At 40.9% G+C, this 25,379-nt stretch overlaps 4 protein-coding genes and 1 long non-coding RNA gene across 6 annotated transcripts in view; 1 reads left to right on the top strand and 4 right to left on the bottom strand.

Moving 5' to 3' along the window:
• Positions 1–7,376, top strand: part of LOC131231023 (uncharacterized) — a 67,095-nt gene extending 59,719 nt beyond the window's left edge. The window contains exon 2 of the long non-coding RNA XR_009164166.1: positions 6,990–7,376. This is a non-coding gene — a long non-coding RNA (uncharacterized LOC131231023). The remainder of the gene's footprint in view (positions 1–6,989) is intronic.
• LOC131231021 (uncharacterized) overlaps positions 1–14,002 on the bottom strand; it is a 104,008-nt gene extending 90,006 nt beyond the window's left edge. Inside the window, exons 1-2 of the mRNA XM_058227097.1 lie at positions 13,338–14,002; positions 10,372–10,419 (exon numbers count right to left, since the gene is read on the bottom strand). Coding sequence (XP_058083080.1) covers positions 10,372–10,419; positions 13,338–13,394 — 105 coding nt within the window. The 5' untranslated portion in view covers positions 13,395–14,002. The remainder of the gene's footprint in view (positions 1–10,371; positions 10,420–13,337) is intronic.
• Positions 1–24,104, bottom strand: part of LOC131231017 (UPF0481 protein At3g47200-like) — a 92,537-nt gene extending 68,433 nt beyond the window's left edge. Inside the window, exons 1-2 of one of the 2 annotated variants that reach the window (XM_058227089.1) lie at positions 22,925–24,104; positions 2,265–2,388 (exon numbers count right to left, since the gene is read on the bottom strand). In XM_058227089.1, the coding sequence (XP_058083072.1) occupies positions 22,971–24,050 (1,080 nt within the window). In that variant the 5' untranslated portion in view covers positions 24,051–24,104 and the 3' untranslated portion in view covers positions 2,265–2,388; positions 22,925–22,970. Of the gene's footprint in view, positions 1–2,264; positions 2,389–22,924 lie in introns of those variants that run through there. The other variant, XM_058227090.1, reaches the window with a different exon arrangement.
• On the bottom strand, positions 1,561–3,329 carry LOC131231016 (UPF0481 protein At3g47200-like). Its single transcript, XM_058227088.1, has one exon. It carries the CDS (start codon positions 3,277–3,279, stop codon positions 1,666–1,668), a length of 1,614 nt encoding a protein of 537 aa, XP_058083071.1. The 5' UTR covers positions 3,280–3,329; the 3' UTR covers positions 1,561–1,665.
• LOC131231020 (UPF0481 protein At3g47200-like) lies at positions 22,169–23,001 on the bottom strand. Its single transcript, XM_058227095.1, has one exon. The coding sequence runs from the start codon at positions 22,850–22,852 to the stop codon at positions 22,295–22,297; it is 558 nt and encodes a 185-aa protein (XP_058083078.1). The 5' UTR covers positions 22,853–23,001; the 3' UTR covers positions 22,169–22,294.
• Positions 24,105–25,379: the final 1,275 nt, after the last annotated feature.

Below are 25,379 nucleotides of genomic sequence, written 5' to 3'. Positions count from 1 at the left end.
CATCCATCCTGTTTGGAGAAGAAATTCATTCTCAACCACACACACAACAATATCAGAATTAAAAAACAAACTACAATACAACGATTTACATGGTTATCTTTCAGTATATCCACATATTCACACCAATTCACTATACTCAAGGGCAAAAAATGAAGAAGCGACTCTCAATATAATGACGACTATTTGTCTCACTATAGAATATATATATATATATCTTAACTCAAATGAACTAGGGTTCATATAAAATTCCACGTGAAATTACGAAATTTCCCTTTGGGTGAGTTGAGCTTGACCCGCAAAAGTGATGCATGGATGAACAATACACCTCCGATGGTCAAGTTCCACGGATCCTAACAATGTCGTACTTGAAGACTAATTATATGCAATCTCCCAATGAGAATGGGGAATTTATAAAAGCCCATGCCAATGTATAGAACTCAATGTGAATTTCCTTCTAGTCTTCAAACTTGAAGACCAATAGAAACCAAGCATGATTTCAGTTTCTTTTTGATAAGCACCTTGGTCAAAATATCCATTTTTCAAGATCATTTTAAGACATGATATAAAAGATGAAGTAAATCAAAATCTTACGTGGACCACACCACAAGAAAATGTGATGGTTGAAAACCCACCTTAAAAAAACTTATTAGGGGTCATCGGAATGTTTTATTTGCCATCCGCCCATTGATAACATATCAAAGACTTGGATGAGAGGACCACACAAACATCAGCTTGATCCAAAACTTATGTAGCACACAAAAGTTTTTAATGGTCAATCACCACGGTTTTGGTGTAGTGTGCTCCGCCTAAAATTTGGATCTACTTCATTTTGGGATCGTGCCATATATAAAATGATATGTCAAGACAAATGAACATCATGGATGTTCTTCACATACATTTGTTTCTAATGCAGGTCATGATAATATATATATCGGCTATAATTAGGATTAGGGTATTCTAAGTGAATGTTAATATGTTTCTAAGGTGTTCTGGAACAAAGCTAATTAAGGTTTTGGAAAATAATTTTGGAGTTATTTAGATCAGTGAGTCCATCCATCTCTTATAATATCATTTTCATAGGAAATTGTTTAACGCTTTGTGTCATGGTTTTTTTCCGTAAGGATTTTTTTAATGCAAAATTTGTGTGTTCTCTATTTGATTTATTTGTGTTTGATTTCGCATTATTTGATTGAATTTATATTTGCTTCCCAACATCCCAACATTGGTTTCCTATTCCTTTGGGCGGACTTTATTTTCCTAACCTTTAAGGGGAGAATATAACATCAAGGTATATTTGGTGCTCCTGAAACTTGAGCTAAGACCTTTGCCTCTAATACTAAATCAAACAACCACTTAATGTAAAAGTCGGTAACTATGTCAAATCACCACTTTCTCTAGAAGCTTAAGGCTTCAGGAGATGCGTATCAATGTATATGAAGGGACTTTAACAATTGGTAGTCATGGTAGGTTACTCGTCTGAGTCATATGCGACTGATCTGAGTCAATTTGAACCTGATAGGGATCAGTACAGCTGACTGAACCTGAACGACTGGGGATGAGTTACCATAATTAAAAGAAAATGAAGATAGATTTATATCAGACAGTAATGTTTTTCACACACAAGTAGAGAAACACAAATGAGAAAAATCAAAATAATCTAAACCATTAAAACATGATGATCAAGAACTGGGACCGCGGTCGGTAATAAGGAAAGACGGTGAAGAACGTTTGGGTGATGGTGAGCAGGAGGAGGATGGAAGCCGCCATCAAGGAAATGAAAGACCATGGATTGGTGAAATAATCGCGCTTCAAGCTCGCCCGCCACTTGTTCCATTTGTTCTCGCAATGTTTTTGCACATTGTCTTTTACATCCGAAAGATAGCTTCCCTTGAAATTATGGAATATCCCAATGCAGAGCCGGTTGAATAGATGGGTCACATCATCATCGCTTCCCGGCAAATTATCTATGATCCCATTGTGATGGAGCAGCGCCACATCCTTGGACGTATTGACAAGGCAATCCATGAACACAAGGTAAGTCGTGAAAACGTGGAATTTTGCTTTTAGGCGGCATTGTTCGAATGCTATGAGGTTCCGAAAGAGAGTTTCGCTGTTGTCCCCTATCAGGAATGGCGTGATTTCCAACACCCCGTGGCTAAATTTCACGTTCAAGATGTTATTCGATTTCTCATTCTTCTTGAACTTGAACCCCGCAAGTTGGAGGTCAGTCGCATGAGGGATCATCCGCCGCCGTTTAGTATTTAGCAACGGTGCCTTATTTGAACATGGGAGCAGATTCTTCAACTTGTTGAGGACGGGTTTGATTTTAGGAATGCACGAAAGGTTGGGCTTGAGCTTGAATTTAGGAATGCACGAAAGGTTGGGCTCCTCCTTGCTATTAGTTGGGGTTAGTAACAAATGCGAGTGAAACAAATGGAGCAGATGATAGTAGGAATCATTCATCTCGATTTTCTCATTCCAAGGCATGGATCGAGATTCGAAGAAATCAAGGGCCATCTTCTCAAGTAAATGTGGTACTTTCACTGGGCAAGCCATTTTGAAAATATGCTGCAGAAGGAAGAATGGAATTTGATTTTCAAGGAGGAGCATATCACACCCTAAAAGGTACACCATCCCAATCGTACTAAGTATCGGGTCTTCGAAGCCATTTGAATGGAAAAGGAACTTCTTCATTGCAGAAATAAGACCGAGATCCTCCTCGTTTTGCTCGAGCTCCTCCCGTTGTTGCTTGACCAACTTCATTTTACGGCATCTCGGATAGAACCTGAGAAGGATCTCGACAATGAAGCAAGCATCGAGCACCATCATTTTCACAAACTCGTTGCCCATTAGTGGGCCCACTTTCTCGGAGTAGCAACTTCGCGCTTTATCCTTCAATTCCTCAATCGCCTCCAGGTAGTCCACCAACCGATGGTCGGGATTGCGGGAGAGGAACGAATGTAGATACAACAATTTGTTCTCTTCCATGCCTTGTAGCCTCTCCTTGCCGTTATGGTATGGGCCGATCGACACCATCCGAGGCTCATAAGCAACCTCTTTTACTCGCCGGATTATTTGTGGGACTATGTAGATGGTGGGTGGATCTCCACGTCTGAGCTTGGAAACGGATGCTTTGACCGATTCCATGATGGAATCGGCTAGTGCTTGCCTATCTGGGGTTAGGCAACTCGGTCTCGGGGAGGCGTTGGTCGATGTGTTCGCTCCCTCTTCTATTTCTGTTTCCTGTTTATCATCACTCATCTTCAATGATGCGGCCATAGGCCTTACGATTCCCCCGATACACTGATTTTAATCCTTGCTGCCAGTGGACATTTCTCATCACCTCACATCTTTGACCCGGATTCCGTACTGCACCTGCCAGTAGCAGGGATTGTGAGCCCACCGTGATGTATGTGTTTTATCCATGCCATCCATCCTTTTTTTTCCATATCATTTTAGGATATGAATATAACCCAAAAACGTGAAAGATTCAAGGTTCAAGTGAAAAACACAGTGGGGAGCGGAGGCCGACATTTAAAAACTTCTTGGGAGCCGCATTAGTTTTGATGAAGCTGATATTGGAATTTTCCTTCTTCCAGGTCCGTGTGACCTTATCAACGGGCTGCTGGATGTCATATAAACATCACGGTGAATCCCAAGAGCGTTTAAACGCTGGCACCATTATCACCGCTTCGCAAATAAACATCACGGTGGGTCCCAATAACATTTAAACGGTGGCATCATTATCATCACTACTTCTTGTGGTGTAGTCCAGTTGAGCATCGGATCTGCCTCCTTTTTGGGCTTGTGCTATAAAATGATATGTAAAATTGGATGAATGGCACGGGTAAAATACATACATCACGATGGGCCTCAAAGAGCACCTACCAAGACCAAGTCCTGCCCCTCCTAAGATGCAATCCGCATCCGATTTTCTCCCTTCTGGATGGACTCGGTCCAAGAAAGAGCTCTATGCTAAATTGCTAATGCAACCCCACCAAAAGCAGCAGCGACAATTGAGGCTTTATTGGGCCCACCGTCATGTTTATTCGCCATTCGATCCGACTGTTCATGAAGGTCACATGGACGTGGATAAAGGGAAACCATACAATGTATGATCATCTTATCCAAACTTCTGCCAGTCCCATGGTGATCACCTTATCCAAACTTCTGCCAGTCCCATGCAACAGTAGGGTGTTCAATTACCACTGTTTCCTAGAGTATGGGCCTCAATCCAAATGGTTAAGATCATTGGTCGTGGGAGATTATTTTGGACCATAGCTCAACTGTGAGGATTAGCCCATGCAAAAATCAGCACTATCTACTCATCAGGTGGGCCACACCATAGAAAACAATGTTTAGCCATTTACAAATACCAAAATATAAAGAGTTTTCAACTCAATGGGTGGATATGGCTGATTTTTGCACAGGGTGTTAGATGTTGGAATCTGTTGGGTGGACACTGGACAGTAGCTTACAGTATTAGTGGTTGGACTTGAGACCCTCCAACTTAAATGTTCCCAATGCATCTGTTAATCAAGTGGGTCACACATGCACAGAAACACAAATTTGGAAGAACTAAACAAAATATCTACCCTCAAGATGGAATGGCATATAGATTGGCCTGATTTTTGGGCCCATAACTAAATGTCATCAACACAAAACATGAGGTGCATTTTCAACCGTTCATAGCAGGTAACTTCCAACCTATAATGTGCGTGAGACATTTGGAAGTTATTCACTGGGCAGACTTATCATCCAAGCATTTCTCATACACGTTAGCTACGTCCCCAAAACTCTTAAATGACACATGGGATGACCCATCATCAGATTTAAACCATCCATTCATTCATACAAAGGGCCTAAGCATCTGATCAATAGCATGGAAAATTGATGGTCAAGATTAAGCAGAGATGTAAAATACATGCAAACATCATCTTGAAACATCTATTTGATAGTTCTCACTTTGTATTACTTATGATTCCAAAGTGCTTGGTTTAATGATTCTAACCATGCGATTTATGATCTTGATTTATGGCTAATAAAAAATGGACAGTTGTAACAAACTGCCACATTCAAAGGGTTAGGATCATATGATCAGTGTGATTCTTGCACCATGGCTTGCTCCCGATGGTACTATTGAACAAACCGCATCCCGACGGATGCTTAGGCATCCCACATGTCATTCACATTAGAGTTTTATTAACAGGATGAGCCGTTGGATTCGTGGGTCCACTCCCCCTTTCCTGGCCCTGAATTCCCAAAATGGCCCCACTAATGATAAAATAAATAAATAAATTTCTCTTCTATCCATTACAACATTAGATGAATTTGACCTCATGTAGCAGTTGGTGATTTCCGGCCATTTTTAGTGTTTGAAAACTCTACATTGAAGACATCGATTGCATTTTGATGAAAATTTACAGTCGGGCCAACCACAAAATCAGTTCCTAAAATTATCGAAATGACCGTGATGTAGATCTTACCAAAGGCGATTCTCGATGACAACAGAAATAATGCCTTTCAGCGTCTCCTGCAAAGAGACATGATCATGCTCCTGAGCATCTTTAGGCATCATAACCATTCTTAAGAAGATGAGCATGTACTTCAAATGAGGATTGCTAGTAGCATTTGCACCGCATCATGACATGTGGTGTGCATCTACGACATCCGAATAATTCATCTAGCCTAGCAGGCCCCATCATGGATGGACCATAGTCCTAAATCCATTCCAGTTAGATGATCCTAACCATTTGATCATAGTAGTTTTGAGAGAAGGATCAGTTGAAAATAGACAAATGGTTCCCATTCATTCTACTACTTAGGATCATCTGATCAGTGTGACTTTTTTGTTATGGCCCACCATGAGGTACCCCACCAGATGAGCTTCAGTATGTCATATGTGTATGTTTGTGCCACATGTCCTCGTGGAGCAAAAGTGATGCTAGTGTTTCTCACTATAGAGATGTTACCAGAGAGTGATCCTTGAGACCGAGAGAGAGCACCAACGGCCTAGATGAACCACAGCTACTGCAACACCAAAACAAAGCATGTAAATTAGCAGAACCCAGCTAGTTTGAGGTATCTAAATGAGCAAACATGCCATCTTTGGAAATAAAGGCAGATTCTCTAGGCTCATCTTTTTCTAGGGAGGACCGTGTGGGTGCTATGGTAACTTTTGCCGTCTACCGAAATTTCAATCCTCCAATTCAGCCTTCTCCACCATGGATCAATACTCGACCAAGTCGGATGTGACTTGTCCAAGTCTACTCGACTCGGTTAAGTCAGCTCCAGTTCAGCACCAGGAGTCGAACTGAAAATAGAGGTGACTCGGCCCAACTCTTCTAAATCACCCCTTGACACAGATGAATCACAACTTCACTCGGAACTGAATGAGTCAGTCTGAGTCCTGGAGTCTTAAAACCTTGCTCTCCACCATATGGAATTTATTTAAATAAAATCAAGTGCAAAAGTGTACCTTATGTGCTCGATCAGTTGGCGTGCTCATGCTACCAGCAATGGCTGCAAGCACCATGATTTTACAAGTATCAACATTTTTTGTCCCCAAAAACAAGAAAATACAACAGCAGATATGTGGTCACAGTACCTCATCTCGTTTACCAAATATAACTGACACATTGAAAGTTGGATTGACTGACATGCCTTCTTCCTTCCTAGCACATGAAAACGGTAAGTTCACGTTCAAATGAGTTTAATGGAATTGTTTGAAGAGTTGACAAGGACTCTAGAGGACGAGGAATTATAGATTTTGATGAGACATGATTCTGAACATCAAGGACTGTGATTTTTATCATTACAAACTCCTTGATCTGATAGGACCTGCAATGGATGAAGGATGACCAGGAATTCTTCCGGAGTGTGAGTTCCCAACCCTTCAATCACAGGCTTGCTCATGGACGGTTAAGGCGAAGACAAAACAACAGCCCAAACTCAATGACAAAAAAGAAAAAGGAAAAAAAGAACTATAGCAGTTATGGAGTCGGATACTTGTAACATGGTCATTCTTGTAAGTAGTTACCAATCTTTGTTGTGATTGTCTCCTGAGAATTTGCATTTTAAGGATCTGCCGAACCGGATCCTTGTTATACTTGACACCCATATGCATATCGGCTAACATAGGAAAATAGTCCAACAATCAAAGGCTTAATAATTTTCCAGCCTGAGATATTTTTAGGAATCATCCATCCGCTGCAGGGCAGGGCCTATCAGATCAAAGGTTTGAATCACTGCACCATGGTCCCAAACGTACAAAATCATTTATTCATAGGCCCGGTTTGGAATGGGATTGAATTCTGTAGAAAATGTTAGCCTTTCTGTAAAAATGTTGGGAACCAAAAAAAAAGAAAAAAGAGGAAGGGTAAAATGTTCAATGTCAAAAGAAAATAAGAGGTACTACAAAAAAATCATAACCCAATGGACATTACTCAAAAAGAATTCTGAGCTGTGGGAACTCCCAGTTTCTCGAGATATTGGAAGGAGATGGTGGAAAGTGAAGAATGAAAGAGCATGGCAGCCATCAAGTGGAAGATGAACTGAGCCAGAGCATCTCAGCCATCAAGTGGAAGATGCACCCGGTCAGATATCAGTGAGATTTACCACTTTGTATTACTAACGATTCCAAAGTGCTGGGTTTAATGATTCTAACCATGTGATTTATGGCTCGAAAAAAATGGACAGTTGTAACAAACTGGCCCCATTCGAAGTGTTAGGATCATATGATCAGTGTGATTCTTGCCCCATGGCTTGCTCCCAATGGTATTATTGAACAAACCATCCCGTCTGATGCTTAGGCATGTCACTCACACACATACAAAATCCATATTTTATAATCTATGCACATTAGGGTTTTATTACCGTAATGGGCTAGTGGATTTGTGGGTCACCTCCCTCTTACCTGGCCGTCAATTCCCAAATGGCCCCACCAATGATCAAATAAATAAATTTCTCTTCTATCTATTACAACATTAGATGAATTTGACCTCATGTAGTAGCCGGTGATTTTCAGCCATTTAGTGTTTGAAATCCAGGCCCACCTAGTAATGGAGACGTATTGAGCTATGAATAAGGGGGAGATGAACTTGATCCTCTTTGGTCAAGTGGGATCGAGTAACTAAAATGATGTGGAAGCTCGGGCTCCTATTGAAGATTGGAGGGTCTTTGCTGACTTTTTTTTATATACTTTGGTAAAAGGACTCCTACAATATAGTCAGGTTCAATTGATTCTGAACCATGGAGATCATCTTCCTGAAAAACAAGATTGGCAACTTCCTGTCAAGAATAGATGCTTTGCATTGCTATGTATTACAAAAAGGCCTTTGACATAGCAGACTCCCTTGCAGAAGAGGGGAGAGTCAAAATGGTCGCTTTATATGGTAAATCTTTTTGTTGCCCATGATGCATGTATTTTCCTTTTTATAAGGGAAAAAAACATCATTCATAAAAACTAGGGGTATGCGATGTGCAATGTACATGGAGGGATAGTAGGGAAGAAAAGGTAAAGGAGAGAGGCAGAGGGAAAGGCTGCAGCTACACGCTACAAACGGGGGAAGGTAAGTTTTCAACCGTGGGTGACCCAACCCCACCTTTTCTAGAGCAACGCCCGCTCAAGTTTTAGATCTACCTCACTTTCAGGCCAACATCCTAAAATGAGGTAGCACAATAGATGGATGGGGTGGATTTCATATAGCCACTATGGTGGGTACAATACAACCTTTGTTGCACAGCTCCCTAATAGTATCGTCGGGGTGAGCTACACGTAAAAAAGAAGAGAGTAGGCTACTCGCATGGAAGGATATGTTGTAGGTAAAATCTAGGCCATTTAAAGGCATAGAGAGGGTGAAATCTAAAATATATGATGGACATCAAACATATTTTTCAGTTCCAACTTTGTTTAAAATGTCTTCCTATAGCCTTTCAATATTCAAAGTTCTCTACCTTAGTAAAACTATTTGTGATGGTCCAAAAGCCAGTTGAATTATATATAGCATAGATAACTAACCCGCTCCTAATCTCCAATTAAATTGGTCAAGGTAAACTCAAAATCTCCCCAACATTAAGCACACACATGTCATTCCATAGGCACCTCTAATACATTGCGAAGCATTCCAACCGGGCACATATAATGGGCATCGGGTGGGCCCAACCTCATAGACGGGCTCACTGAAAACAGCTGGGTCTATTCAACAAACTAGATATATGAAAACAATTAAATGTCTGAACACTGAATAAAGTTGCAACTACTCCACATTCAACATAGATGTGTGGCCATCCTAATGAGTGCACTGAGCTGACTATCATTAGGGGTGTACACGAACCGAGCTAGCTTAGTCAGCTCGCTCGACTCGACTTGACTCGAAAAAGCTCGATTCGACTCGGTTCGAAGCTGAGTTCGAGCCAAGTCGAGTTGATTTTTTGAGCTTGAAAATGAGTTCGAGCCGAGTTCGAGCAGGCACTAGCTCGACTCGACTCAGATCAAATCCAGCTCAAACCCAGCTCGAATAATACTCGGATCGAACCAATTCGATGACTCGGTTACTTTGCCATTGATGTTGCTCACCAACTGTTTGATAAAATGACTCAACGAAATGTGGCTGGTGGCAAGGAAGGTATGTACATGAAACAAATACCCTTTTTCTCTTTGTTTTTCTTGGTTTTTATGTTGCTTAGAAGGTGTTTGATAAAATACCTATAAAACCATTGCTTCTGTTTGTAAAACAGTGGGATTTTGAAGTTGCAGTTCAGGTGTTTGTGGAAGTGCCTCAATGGTGAACTCGGCTCGATCTTGGGTCGAACTCAGCCCGAGCTGGCCTGAGCTGCTGATCGAACTGAGCCGAGCTGGCCAGTCAGGCTTGAGCACCGAGCCGAGCCGAGTTCAAGCTGAGGCCAGCTCGACTCGGTTCAACTCGATGTACACCCCTAACTATCATACCAGGTCGTCAACACATTGCAACCAATCTGACACACAGCTCCGATGTCTACCACATTTGCCAGGTTGATATGTGCTGACACATCTAGCGGCACATGTGAGATTAGAGGGGGAAAAAAAGAAGAAAAAGAAAAGAAGCTGAACTGATGAAAGAAAAAAAATAGAAGCTAACTTCATACTTCTTTGACTGTCGAATATATAAGTTGAACTGAAAAAACTGGAGTTGCAAGTAGACATAAAAAATGTTGACGTGCACATTTCAGAGGAAGGGGGGGGGGGGGGGGAGAGGGGGAGGGGAGAGATGACCTTGCATTTATTGTTCCCATACTTCTTATCTGGGTCGCCATAACCTGGACAGTCATTGAAATATAAGGAACATCTCTATCTATGCTTCCAACCTTAACAAATAGCAATGCAAAACTTACTAGAAAGTGATCATCGTAGCTGCAGAGCACTACGTCTGTTTTATTTCCCTGCAAAGCGACAGGCAAAGATCACAAATGGAACAAAGTAACATGAAAGACAAACCACATCTCCAAAATCCATGTCAATTTCAAGTTCTTCTTGCTGATTGAAACAAAGGCGTTTCCTAGTCTTCTTGAAATATACAGGCAATAGCCCACATTTAATGGAGAAACGGTTGGATTATTAGGATCATCTTAAGGGAAGATCTTTGGGGTATCTCCCATACACAATGTGGCCCATTATATGAAGGGTTTGGATCACTAAACAGATTTGATATTTCCGCTCTGCGAAGATGGGTTTCTCCTAGATTTGCTAACAAACACATACACCTGAGCATCTGCACAAATTAGATATGCAGTTGAAGAAATCTAAACCCAACACATCAATCAATCTCCATCAACCGCATAGAGGAATACAGTATTTAAACCTACTGTCTTTGAGTTGCATGCACCCATTTTCCTCTTTTGGAATTGAAATAGCACATAAGCTGAAATACAATCCCAAAAATGGAAAAATGAGTGCGTGCAAATCAGAAGGGATGGGTGTAGATGTCAGTTCCTTTTCTAAAAATGGTTCTCTCAAATCCATATGAGAATTTGTACAAAAAAATAAGCCATGAATACACATCAAATAGGTCTACGGTGCTGTTCATCTTTAGGAATCCATATGAGAACATGCAGATATGACCCATGGACACATCAAATATATTCATCTTTAGAAATTGATGTAAGTAGAGTAGCAGATAACCCAAGGAAATCATGAGATGCTTCAAAGTTGTTTCGGGCCTTAAAGTGAATATCCATAAAAGTAAAGTTTTTGCCATCAGGTTGGCTCCTGAGGAAATTGAAAGACTAGCTGGGGTGTTTTGGTGCAAGGCTGGAAGTCTTCCATTTTTGTATTTGGGGTCTTTCTTTGTGTATAGAGAAGCCAACTAAGCATTTAAGGGAAAAGGTGGTGGAGAAAATTGAGAGGAAACTCTCAAGATGGAAGGGTAGGTATTTGTCACTTGGAGGAAGGATAACGCTCATCAAAGCAGCCATGTCGAATATGCCATTGTATTTCATGTCTATCTTCCAATGTCTGACCCTTGTACTTAGCAGATTAAACAAGATTCGGAAAATAAACACGAATTTCATCTTATGAAATGGGGCATATGTGCATGCATCCCAATGAGGTGGCACCGGCATTAGGGACTTGAAAGTAATGAATCTTGCATTACTAGAGAAGTGGTTGTGGAGATCTGGGGTGAGGAAGAATCTTTGGAAACATTGCTTGCAAATATGGGTGGAAGTAAGAGGCTAGATTAGTAAATCTTCCTCTATGTACAAAGAGCATTGGAGGATTGGATTGCATTTTTTGAATCATCGATCACTTCAAGAAGGAAATAGTGTTTATGGTGCGTAATGGATCTTGTGTTCAACAATGGGAGGATCCTCGGTGTGGTGACTCTCCTCTTTGTTTGGCTTTCCTAGGTTGCTAGTGTTGTTGCCAAGAGGGAGATGGATATCTCCCAATTTTTCAAGATCATGGGAGATCGAGTGGTTTGGTCTCATCCTTGTCATGGAATCTTAATTGAGGATGAGATGGAGGACGAGATGAGACTTATTGAGAGTTTGCAAAGCAAGGGTTCATTTGCGGCAAATACAGACAGTGACATGGAGGTTAGAGAGGTTGGGATTTTTCCTATCAAGTGTTTCTACGCTTCGCTGTGCTCTTCAACTGGTAAGGCTTCTGGTGATCTGACTAAGTTCATTCCTAAAGTCACAACATTTGTGTGGTTAGTGGGCAAAATAAAGTGCTTACAGATGATAATTATGAAAGGGATACAAGGTCATTCCTAATGCATGTATCATGTGATAATTCTGTCCCTCCTAAGATTGCTTCTTTTGGATGGTTGGTTGGTAAGAAGAAGATTCTCACGGTTGATAATCTGAGAAAAAGGGGGATGATTATAGTTAATGTCTGTCTTTGTTGCATGTTGGATGAAGAATCGGTTGACCATCTTCTCGTTCACTGTCCTTTTATCAACCGTATTTGATCACAATTCTTAACTCAGTTCAGAATCAACTGGTGCCTCCCTGGTTTGGCGGGTCAACAACTAAAAGTGTGGCATGGGGTCAGTTTAGGCAAGTAGAGGATTCGGTTATGGAGAATGGCTATTCTCGCAGTTTGGTGGTCCATTTGGGAAGAAAGAAATGGGAGATGCTTTAAGGATGTCTCAAATTCTGCTGAGTCTGTAGCTAGTAAGGCTAAACGTCTAATGATAGAATGGGCTGCTCATGTAGACTGCCTTAAGGGCTGTGATTTCCTTTTCTTAGAGTTTAGTTGGGTTTGCTTTCTCAGTGGCCTTTCTATCGTTTTTCTATATATATATATATATATATATATATATATATATATATATATATATATATATATATATATATATATATATATTTTACTTTAATACAATTATTGTGATCTTTCCAAATAAAAAATAAAAAAATGCATGTATCATGTGTCTTTGGGATGCCGACTTAGTGCCACTTATTTATACATTGTAAGCAGTGTAGGAAGGCTCCTGGAATTAATTCAGCAGCACTGTTGAAGTTTTTAGAAAGGTCAAAGGAGATGTGGTCTCTTGGGCTTGGTCTCAAGCAGTTTACCGGCTGCCCTATAGTCTTTTTCTTAGTTTTGTGTTATATCTTTGTAATTTTTCGGGCGTTAATCCCTCATCTTCGCCTTTTTCTCTTCTTTAAATTAAATTCATGAAATCTCAAAAAAAAAAAAAAAAAAAAAAAAGGAGTTTGGGTGCAAATAAAGAAGGCAGCAAGTACTGGCTCTCCTCGTATTTCTCCACCTTTATTTTTTAAAATTTGCATGATTATGTGAAATTTTGAGATAAATACAATAAAATTGAAAACAAAAATATAAAAGAACAAAATACCTTAATATCCACGGAGAGATTTTTGTGAGGGACTGGAAAATCAGTTGGTTGATCCATTTCAACCTGCGTATTTTAAAGAAGATCAGAAAAATATTAAAAACCAATAAAAGAGAAGGAAAGGAAAGGCTCAGAATTTCTGATAAGGCGACGATGCGGAAGAACCAGAATACTGTATATCCATCTCTCCACATCACATTTTTAGGTTTTGCACACATGGCAGGACCTGCATAGAATTGATATCTTTTAGAATTTAAATATATGAGTTGCATGGTTAGGCATCGGAGCAGCCCTTCTATAGGCCTTCTTCATCATTGGAGCGTCTTTGGGTCAGTCAGGGCACCATAATGATATCTTATCCCCTGTCCTCCCGAAAGGGCAATTACATTTCCCTCTTCTAGAGAATCTTCTACTTTCATGGCATCATCAACGGTCTCATCCCCATCATACTAGATTATAATCAGAAGAAAGTTGCATTTATCAATGACAGGAAGCACATTGCATTTTTGTGCTTCATGTCCACCAGACCCTCGTAACACTCTCCATTCTAACCCCCGGCGGCATCATCCATGATGATGGATCCCACACCACCAATGTCAAGTGCTCTAGCATTTACACCAAGGCTGTCGACATCTCAAATTTGTTCGTGAACTAGAAGATGATCCTAACCACCCTGCTATATGAGCCAGATCAGTGTTTTAAATAGCTACGCTATGTAGTGTGTAGCTTACGCTATGTAGTGTGTAGCTTACACTATGGAGCATAGCATAGCCTTAACACTATGTAGCTCATGAAAATTGATAATTTGCATATGCTACACACTACATAGACTATGCTACACGCTACGTAGCTCACATGATGTTTCCAATGATTTGTTACATTTTTCTATTTCCAATAAAAATTAGTTGGCCTTTTAATGCTTTTAGTAAAATAATATAAATAATAATATTAAATTAGTTTCAATGCTCTTTCTTTACATTTATATTTAGTCATTGCCCTTTCCTATTACATTAGATTGCATTTTTTTTTGTACCAAATACCATGAAATTTTGTTAAATTTCACCATTAATCAGTCTAATTTGGTACAAAATATCATAACATTGGTGCAACCAAGCACTTTGATTAAAAAATCTAGAAATAGAGTGTAGCCTTACGCTATGTAGCTTACGCCTCATGCTTCAAAGGGGTGAACGCTACGCCACATGCTGTTCACTATTTAAAATATTGGGCTAGATTACTTCTACAACTATAAGTTCAGTAATGTGAATCAATTGCTGTTTAATCAAAGGACCAGGCGATCGAACAATGTTTCAATCGGGCATCTAGATGCTGGGATTGGTCACGATCAGGTACATTTTTTGTTTCGGTTTTAAGATTAGGCGACGAGGGGTTTCCGAGGGATTGGTACTGTGGCCATGCATGTGACCGCAATTTGGGGTGTTCATTTGGCAGGCTAGTTGAATCATTCACATGAAGATCCTCCAGAATTGGCAATTTCTGAGGACTCGGGAATGGTCATATGATCTGATGCTTAAGGAATAATCCTAACCATAGATATTTATATCTATGCCGTTGGATATAGAACATGGATGCATATGGTTGACCATATGATCACTGTTCGAAGCATTTCCTCATCTTTTATTTGTTTCATTATTTCTTTTCCCCTGTAAGATACCTGGGTTAAAATGAATCACCCGCTCCTTTTCCCATCCGCCCACACAAAAATCTCACCTTGGACATTAAGGTGGGTTTTTTTTTCCTTTTATATTTATTTCGATTTTATTTATTTTTTTCTCCAAATTTCACATACTATAATCATCCAAACTTCAAAAGGTGGGTCAGAAAATAGACAGTAAAGAACAAATACCGCAACAGTTCACATTCAATTGAAAAAAGGCTGCAAAATCTATAGTTCTAAGATATTCCAACATGGGTAATTTTCAGTGCATTGGACATCTGAGGCCCATCAATTCAACGGTTTGGGGTTTGAATCGTCGAACCATGATCTCACTTGCACCAATTAAAAACCCAGACAGACATTGAAACCATCATCCCTGATCATTGTAAACAGTATCATATCTGAAACGTTAGAGAGAGAGAGAGAGTGGAGTCTTTTGGGAAAGGTGTGGAATGGGGTGTTGGGTTTTTAAGAGAAGGGGTTTTTGCAGAGATGGGTTTGTGAGAAACAGCTGCTGCTGCAGCAACGACGACATGGAAGAGCTCTGCACTCGATCTCAAGCTCCTATTCGTGGAGAGAGAGAGAGAGAGGAGAAAACCATACATACCTATTTTAAGTGCAGACGCCGTAGAGAGAATCTCAGGCTACTTTTCATCGAGTCAAGTAGTTTTCCAACGGGCCGGGTTAGGGCCGGGCCAAGTTCTGTCAAAGGCTCAAGGTCGGCCTGCATTGTTCAACAAAAGCCCGACTTTAACCCGGTTACGAACCACAAAATAGTCCAGCGCGAGCCCAAGCCCAAGAGTTCCTTAGACGGGAAAGAGGCGGATCTATTCAAGGCTCGCTGCTACAATGGCCACAACGCCATGTGAGTTGGTCTGATTATTCGGTATTAATAAGGCCAGAATGGTATCAGATTCAAGGCAAATCCTAGCAAAATCCGACAATTTGAGTAGAGTCTATGATTGGAGGAAATATCTGTGAAGTCCAACTTAACCACATGATGGGTCAATCCATTTTAGTCCAAATGTCGGCCCCATTAAATCAGGACTAATCTATTGGAAATAGTTTATAGGATTACTCACCCTCCAAACTATTTCCCTTAGTACAGCTCACTTGAATCATGCATGTAATTACATTTTTAGGTCATAGTATCTAATTGTTAGAGTGGATTCATGTAATCATCACAATGGGCTCTTTAAAAATCAAGGGTGGTCGACTATCCCAATTATTTCATTTGGTATAGTATGTATAATCATATGTTAAATTGATTTTTGGCTGTCGGCCAAATGTTGAATCAAACATCTAATAATGGGAGCAAATTCCACATGCATGATTTTTGAAACATTTGGAAGGGCTACCCTTGATTTTTTTTTTTTTTTTTTATTTTTTGTAGGGGCTCACCCTTGTGTATATTTAAATGATGTGTAATCTTAAGGCAAAGTCTTAAAAATTAAGTTAACTTGTGATTCATGTGGACTTTGCTGATGGAGTCCAAGGTGAGAGATGCCCACCTTTGATTTTTATAGGACCGACTGTAATTATTATAAGAAATCCACTCCAACCATTAGATGAGACACTAAAATTTAGGCATTCAGCCAAAAAAAGGTCCATATGAAATTTACATCAGCCATATTGAGAAAAATAGTTTAGAGGATAAGCATTACCTTGTATACTATTTCTAATTGTGTGTTCCACTGGGTTCATGGATCATGCTAATTTTTGAGCCCTTCTAAGGTATTGGAACATGCTTGATAGTTGGCATGGTTTTCACATAGACATTAAAATGGCATGACGAGAGCCACCTATTGCTTTATCCTCATTGAGAAACTCATGCGAAACTTATTTTAAAAAGGGGACTATAAATTATAGTACTAATCCATGTCAAAGAATCATCATTATGATTTTATCATAATTGTTTAAACATGTAATGTAATGGTCAAATACAATGTAATAAGAGTTAAGTAAAAGAATTTATAATTAATTATTACAATTTTATATAATATTGCAGTGAAATTTTCTCATAAGAATGTGATTAGAAAATTTTGGGTAATTTTTATTTATTTATTTTATAGTTGGAAATATTTTTCTCAACCATGATATCTGCAACTGTCCACTCTAAAAATAAAGCCCATATTATGGACTCTGCTTGTAAAATGTGACTAAAAATTTTTGGGTGAATTTTATTTATTCATTTATATACAGTTAGCAAACGGCTGAAAATTGTAAATGTAGCATGTGTTAAGCCAGGATAGACATTCTAATTTCTAAATTATGAAAACCTCAAAGTCATAATATCAAAATCAGATTGGTTGAAGAATCCTAATCATTAATTAGTGGACACATTTTTTATTTTTATTTTAAGAACCATAAAAATACTCTCCCATACACTGTGCATCATCCATCACTCTCTGCCAGAGTATAAAAGTTTTTCTCAACGGTTCCTCTGCGAGGGTCCCAGTAGATAAGGTTTTTTTTTTTAATTTTATTTTTAACACACACACTCCCACCGTAATGAGCTTTCACCACCTATGGATATTCGAACCCTCCACTGGGTGTTGGAACTCCCGAGAGTTTACCACCCGAGCAAGAGCAAGGATCCCCGGGTGGATAAGTTTATTTCACGAGTAATTCGGCAGCATTAATAAGTCGTGGGATTCATTCACTTGCTTCTACAGGATTGCCAGAGTGGGGCCCACCTATGAGTTTTAGCGACGGTTGAAAAGGAATGACCCATGGTTCAAACTCCAAATGGAATGCACGCACGTGTGGCCTGACAGATGAGTGGGAGAGCCGATTGAGTAAACTCTGTGGGGCCATCATGTATGTATATGTCTTATCCATGCCGTAAATCTGTTTTATCTGATCATCTTAGTGCATGTGGCAAAAATGGAATCATATCCAAAGCTCAGGTGGACCACACCAAATGGAACAGTAGGAAGAATGATGTTTCCTGTGGTGTGGTCCACCTGTGCTTGGATATGCTTCAATTTTAAGCTTGTATCCTAAAATGATGAGATAAAACAGATGGACAGAGTAGATGGGACACATAAATTCCCTGTGGGCCCCACAGGGACATAATCCGCTCTCGATGAGTGGACCAGCTCGATTCGGAAACTGGGGCATCTCCACGTTGGGTCCCACCTGATGAGCAAATGTAGCACACGTGTGCACTCACACGAGTGCAACTCTGATTTCTCTCCTCTCTGCATGCATTTTCATGAATAAACGAACTCCAAAGACGACAGCTTTTTCTCCAATTCTCGTTTTTCATCGCAGCATATGGCGATTATGAGAAAAACCCATCTTCTTGTCGGTCTCATCGCACTCTTATTCCTCTCCATCGCATCTGTAGACGTTTTTTAAAATAAACCCATGAGGATTATTTTAAAAAATAAAAATAAAAAATAAGGCTGATCAATTCCCTGAGTGGGTCAGATCAGTATGCATAGACAGTGTTGGCCATCCATGGATTACAACAGTGTGGCCTACCTGATTATGGAAAGACCTGACTTTTGTCTCAGGTGACCTTCATGGTGAGCCCTATTATTAACATGATGCTGATGTCTTACACAAGTGGCGTGTCCGTACAAGGAGGATACTCTACCACAAGCAGTGGTACAGATCTAAGGGTCAAGTCGACCAAATAGCACGGATTGAACGCCCACCCTTAAAAAAATTTTGGGACTGCCAGAAGTTTGGATAAGCTGATCATATTTGGGTGCTTTTCCTTTATCTACGTCCATGTGACTTTCATGAATAGTTGGATTGGCAAATAAACATCATGGTGGGCCAAGAAAGCCCCAATGCTGGGCGTCTTTATCACTACTGCTTTCAGCGGGGTTGCATTAGCCCTTGCTTGGACCAAGTCCAATCAGGAGGGAGAAAATCGGATGCGGATTGCATCCTTGGAGGGGCAGGAATTGGCCTTGGCAGGGGCTCAGCGAGTAGGGCTGTACATCGAGCTCAGTCGAGTCGAGGTGGGCCAAGCTTGGCTTGACTCTGCCGTGCTCTCCTCGAGCTAGGCTTTGAGCTTACCATTGGAACTTGGCTTGTTTGCCAAAACTTTCAAGTCAAGCTCGAGGCAAGCTGATGGATCAAGACGAGGTGAGCTTACCTTGAGTCGAGTCTTTCAAGTCAACCCAACCTAAGTTGTACCCGACCTAACCCACACCCGATTCAACCCAGCCACCCAACCCAACCGACCCAACCCGCACCCAACCCAACTATTTTGCATTATGTGAAAATTTGAACATGCCCTTTACGTGTTTGAGAAAATGTCGCATAGGCTCGAACTCGGCTCGAACTGTTGACCGAACCGAGCCGAGCTAGCCAGTCAAGCTTGGAGACGGAGCGGAGCCGAGTTCGAGCTCAGGTTAGCTACTGGTCGAGCCAAGCCGAGCTGGGCCAAGCTCGACTCGGTTCGACTCGTGTACAGCTATACGATTGACCATTGGCGATAATCTTATATATGGGCAAGGCTTTCGATGGATCCCGGATCCACTAAGGCTAGTAAATCCTTGACTAGGGGGCTCAACATGATGTAGCTGCCTTATATCATGCCATCCATCATGTTGGGAGAAGAAATTCATTCTCAACTACATACACAACAATATCAGAATTAAAAGAAAGTGAAAAAAGACAAATTACAATACAACGTTTATATGGTTACCTTTCAGTACATTTACATATTCACATCAATTCACTATGGTTAAAGGTAAAAAATGAAGAAGCGACTCTTGATATAATGACGACTAGTTGTCTCACTATATATATATATATATATATATATATCTATCTTAACTCAAATGAACTAGGGTTCATATAAAATTACGAAATTTCCCTTGGGATGAGCTGAGCTCGATTTGCAAAAGTGATGGATGGTCCTACTTAAAGACTAATCATAGGCAAGATGAGAATGGTGAATTTATAAAAGCCCATGCCAATGTATAGAACTCAATGTGAATTTCCCTCTTGAAGACCAATGGAAACTAAGCATGACTTCAGTTTCTCTTTAATAATCACCTTAGTTAAAATAACCATTTTTCAAGATCATTTTAAGACATGATATAAAAGATGAAGTAAATCAAAATCTTAGGTGGACCACACCACAAGAAATTGGGACGGTTGAAAACCCACCTTAAAAAAACTTATTAGGGGTCATCGGAATGTTTATTTGCCATCTGCCCGTTGATAACAATTCAAAGACCTGGATGAGAGGACCACACAAACATCAGCTCGATCCAAAACTCATGTGGCACACAAAAGTTTTTAATGGTCAATCACCACGGTTTTGGTGTGGTGTGCTCCGCCTGAAATTTGGATCTACTTCATTTTGGGATTGAGCTATATATAAAATGATCTGTCAAGACAAATGGACATCATGGATGTAAGGCACATACATCATGGTGGGCCTCAAAGTCAAGGATCCACCCACCATGGTGGATCTGGGAATCCACCCACACCCCTTACAACTTTGCTAGAGGCCACAGCAGTTATAATTTTAGCTCTCATACACACAAGGTAGGGGAGCCATGCATGGGGGGCCAAAGGTACATTTAATACGTTCGTGTCCTTCATCGTCACCACACATGTGGCATGCTTTGATGGCATCGGCACTGATATTCATTGACCCAGTGGGCCATCAGGAGAATGAAACCCATGTTTAAAATTGCGCCAACCAATGGGTTATGATTTTCAAATTAGTCTTTTCAAGCTTATGGTCTGTTCAAGTGGGGCCCACCACATAAATAGTTCTGATTTCCCTGGGGATAGTTCTAGATACATGGCCCATTTGTCACGTGTGTGGTGGAGATGCAGGAACTACTGTACCATGGTGACAGGACTATTAATGGGCCAGGCCTTTGCACTGGACCTAATTTTAAACGGGTCAAGCCAAGCCACCAGTTGATGTCCGAGCCTGCCCCACTTACATCCTGGGCCTAGCAATCTAATGGAGCTAACTTGGGACACATGGTGTTGCGGTATGCATAGATAAAGTAGCAGTGCTTGGTTTTTCATCATGTGTGCATCTGGTGGGCCACCGGATCAACGGCTTTGATCACCCAAAGGCTAGCCCAATTTGTTCCTAAGCTCCGGACACATGCCCAATTCATCCTAAAGCGAGCTAATCAGAGGTGACATCCAGCCATCTGGCTCACTTCCGACCCTCACCAAAATAACACTTACCAATCATAGTGCACTCCAGTGGTACTCTATAGTGGCCCCGCGTGTGGTTTTTAGTCTGTTTAATTTTGGGTTTGTTGTCATATGTCTTCAATCTGACTGAGATAAAGGGACTGTTGATCTCATTGACAGACGTTTAATTCTATCGAGAAAATTCAAGAAAATCTGACTTGTTTGTTGTATAGTTTTGGAGTTGCTACTCGATGCAATCAAAGGTGTCTTCAATGTCATTGGCTGGTATTCGATGGCTATCGACACCATCGAAGGTTCCATTGATGACGCGCACAGAATTGCATAAGTGCGTGATTTGTTTTCAATTCAGTTTGTGATAGTATATATATTGGCTATAATCAGGATTAAGGTATTGTAAGTGAATGTTAATACGTTTCTAAGGTGTTCTAGAACAAAGCTAATTAAGGTTTTGGAAAATAATTTTGGAGTTATATATTTAGACCAGTGAGTCATTCCCATCTCTTATAATATCATTTTCATAGTAAATTGTTTAACGCTTTGTGTCGTGGTTTTTTTCCGTGATGATTTTTTTATGTAAAATTTCTGTGTTCTCTATATGATTTATTTGTGTTTGATTTCTCATTATTTGATTGAATTTATATTTGCTTCCCAACATCCTAACATTGATTTCTTAATCCTTTGGAGGACTTTATTTTCCAAGCCTTTAATGGGAGAATATAACATCAAGGTATATTTGCTGCTCCTGAATCTTGAACTAAGACCTTTGCCGCTAATACTAAATCAAACAACCACTTAATGTAAAAGCTGGTAACCATGTCAAATCACCACTCTCTCTAGAAGCTTAAGGCTTCAGGAGAAGGCCTATCAATGTATATGAAGGGACTTTAACAATTGGTGGTCATGATAGGCGACTCGTCTGAGTCATATGCAACTGATCTGAGTCAATTTGAAACTGATAGGGATCAGTACAGTTAAATGAACCTGAACGACTGGGGATGAGTTACCATAATTAGAAGAAAATGAAGAGAGATTTATATTATGCAGTACTGTTTTTCACACACAAGTAGAGAAACACAAATGAGAAAAATCAAAATAATCTAAACCATTAAAACATGATGATCAAGAACTAGGACCGCGGTCGGAAATAACGAAAGACGTTGAAGAACGTTTGGGTGATGGTGAGCAGGAGGAGGATGGAAGCCGCCATCAAGGAAATGAAAGACCATGGATTGGTGAAATAATCGCGCTTCAAGCTCGCCCGCCACATGTTCCATTTGTTCTCGCAATGTTTTTGGACATTGTCTTTTACATCTGAAAGATAGCTTGCATTGAAATTATGGAATATCCCAATGCAGATCCGGTTGAATAGAAGGGCCACATTATCATCGCTTCCCAGAAAATGATCTATGATCCCATTCCGATGGAGCAGCGCCACATCCTTGGACGTGTTGACAAGGTAATCCATGAACACAAGGTAAGTCGTGAAAACGTGGAATTTTGCTTCTAGGCAGCATTGTTCGAATGCTACGAGGTTCCGAAAGAGAATATCGGTGTGGTAATGTATCAGGAAGGGCGGGATTTCCAACACCCCGTGGCTAAATTTCACGTTCAAGATGTTATCCGATTTCTCATTCATCTTGAACTTGACCCCCGCAAGTTGGAGGTCAGTCGCACAAGGGATCATCCACCGGCGTTTAGTAATTGGCAACGGTGCCTTATTTGAACATTGGAGTAGATTCTTCAACTTGTTGAGGACGGATTTGATTTTAGGAATGCACGAAAAGTTGGGCTTGAGCTTGATTTTAGGAATGCACGAATGGTTGGGCTCTATTAGTTGGGGTTAGTAACAAATGCGAGTCGAACAAATGGAGCAGATGATAGTAGGAATTATCTTTGATATCGATTTCCTTATTCGTAGGCATGAATGGATCGAAGAAATAAAGGGCCATCTTCTCAAGTAAATGTGTTACGTTCGCTGGACAAGCCATTTTGAAAATATGCTGCAGAACGAAGAAAGGAATTTGATTTTCAAGGAGTAGCATATCATACCGTATAAGGTTCACCATCCCAATCGCATAACGTATCGGGTCTTCGAAGCCATTTGAATGGAAAAAGAACTTCTCCATTGCAGAAATAAGACTGAGATCCTCCTCGTTTTGCTTGAGCTCTTCCGATTGTTGCCTGAGCAACCTCTGTTTATACTCGATCGGATGGAACCTGAGAAAGAACTCGACAATGAAGCAAGCATCGAGCACCATCATTTTCACAAACTCGTTGCCCATAAGTGGGCCCACTTTCTCGGAGTAGCAACTTTGCGCTTTATCCTTCAATTCCTCAATCGCCTCCAGGTAGACCTCCAACCGATGGTCGGGATTGCGGGAGAGGAACGAATGTAGATACAATAATTTGTTCTCTTCCATGCCTTGTAGCCTCTCCTTGCCGTTATGGAATGGGCCGATCGACACCATCCGAGGCTCATAAGCAACCTCTTTTACTCGCCGGATTATTTGTGGGACTATGTAGATGGTGGGTGGATCTCCACGTCTGAGCTTGGAAACGGATGCTTTGACCGATTCCATGATGGAATCGGCTAGTGCTTGCCTATCTGGGTTTAGGCAACTGGGTCTCGGGGAGGCGTTGGTCGATGTGTTCGCTCCCTCTTCTATTTCTATTTCATGTATATCATCATCCATCTTCAATGATGCGGCTATAGGCCTTACGATTCCCGGATACACTGATTTTAATCCTTGCTGCCAGTGGACATTTCTCATCACCTCACATCTTTGACCCGGATTCCGTACTGCAACTGCCAGTAGCAGGGATTGTGGAGCCCACCGTGATGTATGTGTTTTATCCATGCCATCCGTCCATTTTTTTACCATGTCATTTTAGGATATGAATATGAACCCAAAAACGTGGAAGATTCAAGGTTCAAGTGAAAAACAGTGGGGAGTGGACGCCCACATTTAAAAACTTCCTGGGAGCCTCCTAAGTTTTGATATATTGGAATTTTCCTTCTTCCAGGTCCATGTGACCTTATCAACAGGCTGCTGAATGTCATATAAACATCACGGTGCATCCCAAGAGCATTTAAACGCTGGCACCATTATCACCACTTTGCAAATAAACATCATGGTGGGTCCCGAGAACATTTAAACGGTGGCATCATTATCATCACTGCTTCTTGTGGTGTGGTCCACTTGAGCATTGGACCTGCCTCCTTTTTGGGCTTGTGCTATAAAATACATACATCACGACGGGCCTCACAGAGCACCTACCAAGACCAAGTCGTGCCCCTCACAAGATGCAATCCGCTTCCGATTTTCTCCCTCTGGATGGACTCGGTCCAGGCAATGGCTCTATGCTAATGCAACCCCACCAAAACCAGCAGTGATAAAGACGCCCAACATCGGGGCTTTACCGGGCCCACCGTCATGTTTATTCGCCATCCAACTGTTCAGGTCACATGGACGTGGATAAAGGGAAACCATACAATGTATGATTGTTGGAAATTATACTGATTAATGTATTTCGTATAATGTGGAAACCGAAAAATGCAAAATAATCAGAAATTAGGATAGGGAAACGCCGTCCTTAAAGCGTTATTTGCCCCTACTCAAGTGAATTGAGTATCTTTGGTAGGTTACTGTGCAAATAACTTCAGGATACGACGAACTGGTATGGAGTGCGTGTTCGAAGAAACACGAAGGCCCACCAAATGGAACTCAATTACATACTTTCTAGCAAGTACAATAAAGGAAAAATCCCAAAAGAAGAAGAAAAGAAGAGAAAAACTTATGCATTGGTCAGTTCAAATCTTCAGCTATTGGTTCCTAAGAACAACAGGCTGTCTGTTAAGAAACTGCATTCTTCAAGCTAAGGTTTAAGCCTTGCTATGTTGCTGAAACCACTAGAATATATGAGTGAAGAGGGGCTGGCTGTCTCAGTTCGTATGGGTTTACTAGAGTGAGTTGAGATGGTTTGGAAACCCACCCAGGTCCTGCAAAGTGCGCCACTAGCGCCTCTATAGCCACACTGCCTCACATGCCCACGCCCTCGCACCGAGCCTGTGACCGAGTCCGAGTCCGAGACCGAGACCGAGACCGTGCCCGAGCCCGAGCGCGAGTGCGCGTGCGGGTGTTCTAGTGCTACACACTGGAACACGCAAGGTCCATAGTCCACGGACTAGGTAGGTAGATTTTATAATACTC

Source organism: Magnolia sinica, chromosome 17 (assembly GCF_029962835.1).
Source record: "Magnolia sinica isolate HGM2019 chromosome 17, MsV1, whole genome shotgun sequence".
NCBI classification, from domain to species: Eukaryota; Viridiplantae; Streptophyta; class Magnoliopsida; order Magnoliales; family Magnoliaceae; genus Magnolia; species Magnolia sinica.
This window is presented reverse-complemented; position numbering and strand designations above follow the sequence as displayed.

Bases quoted from the DNA above. Each gene is read 5' to 3' on its own strand.
- LOC131231020 (XM_058227095.1), bottom strand. From the start codon at position 22,852: ATGATCCCTTGTGCGACTGACCTCCAACTTGCGGGGGTCAAGTTCAAG.
- LOC131231016 (XM_058227088.1), bottom strand. From the start codon at position 3,279: ATGGCCGCATCATTGAAGATGAGTGATGATAAACAGGAAACAGAAATA.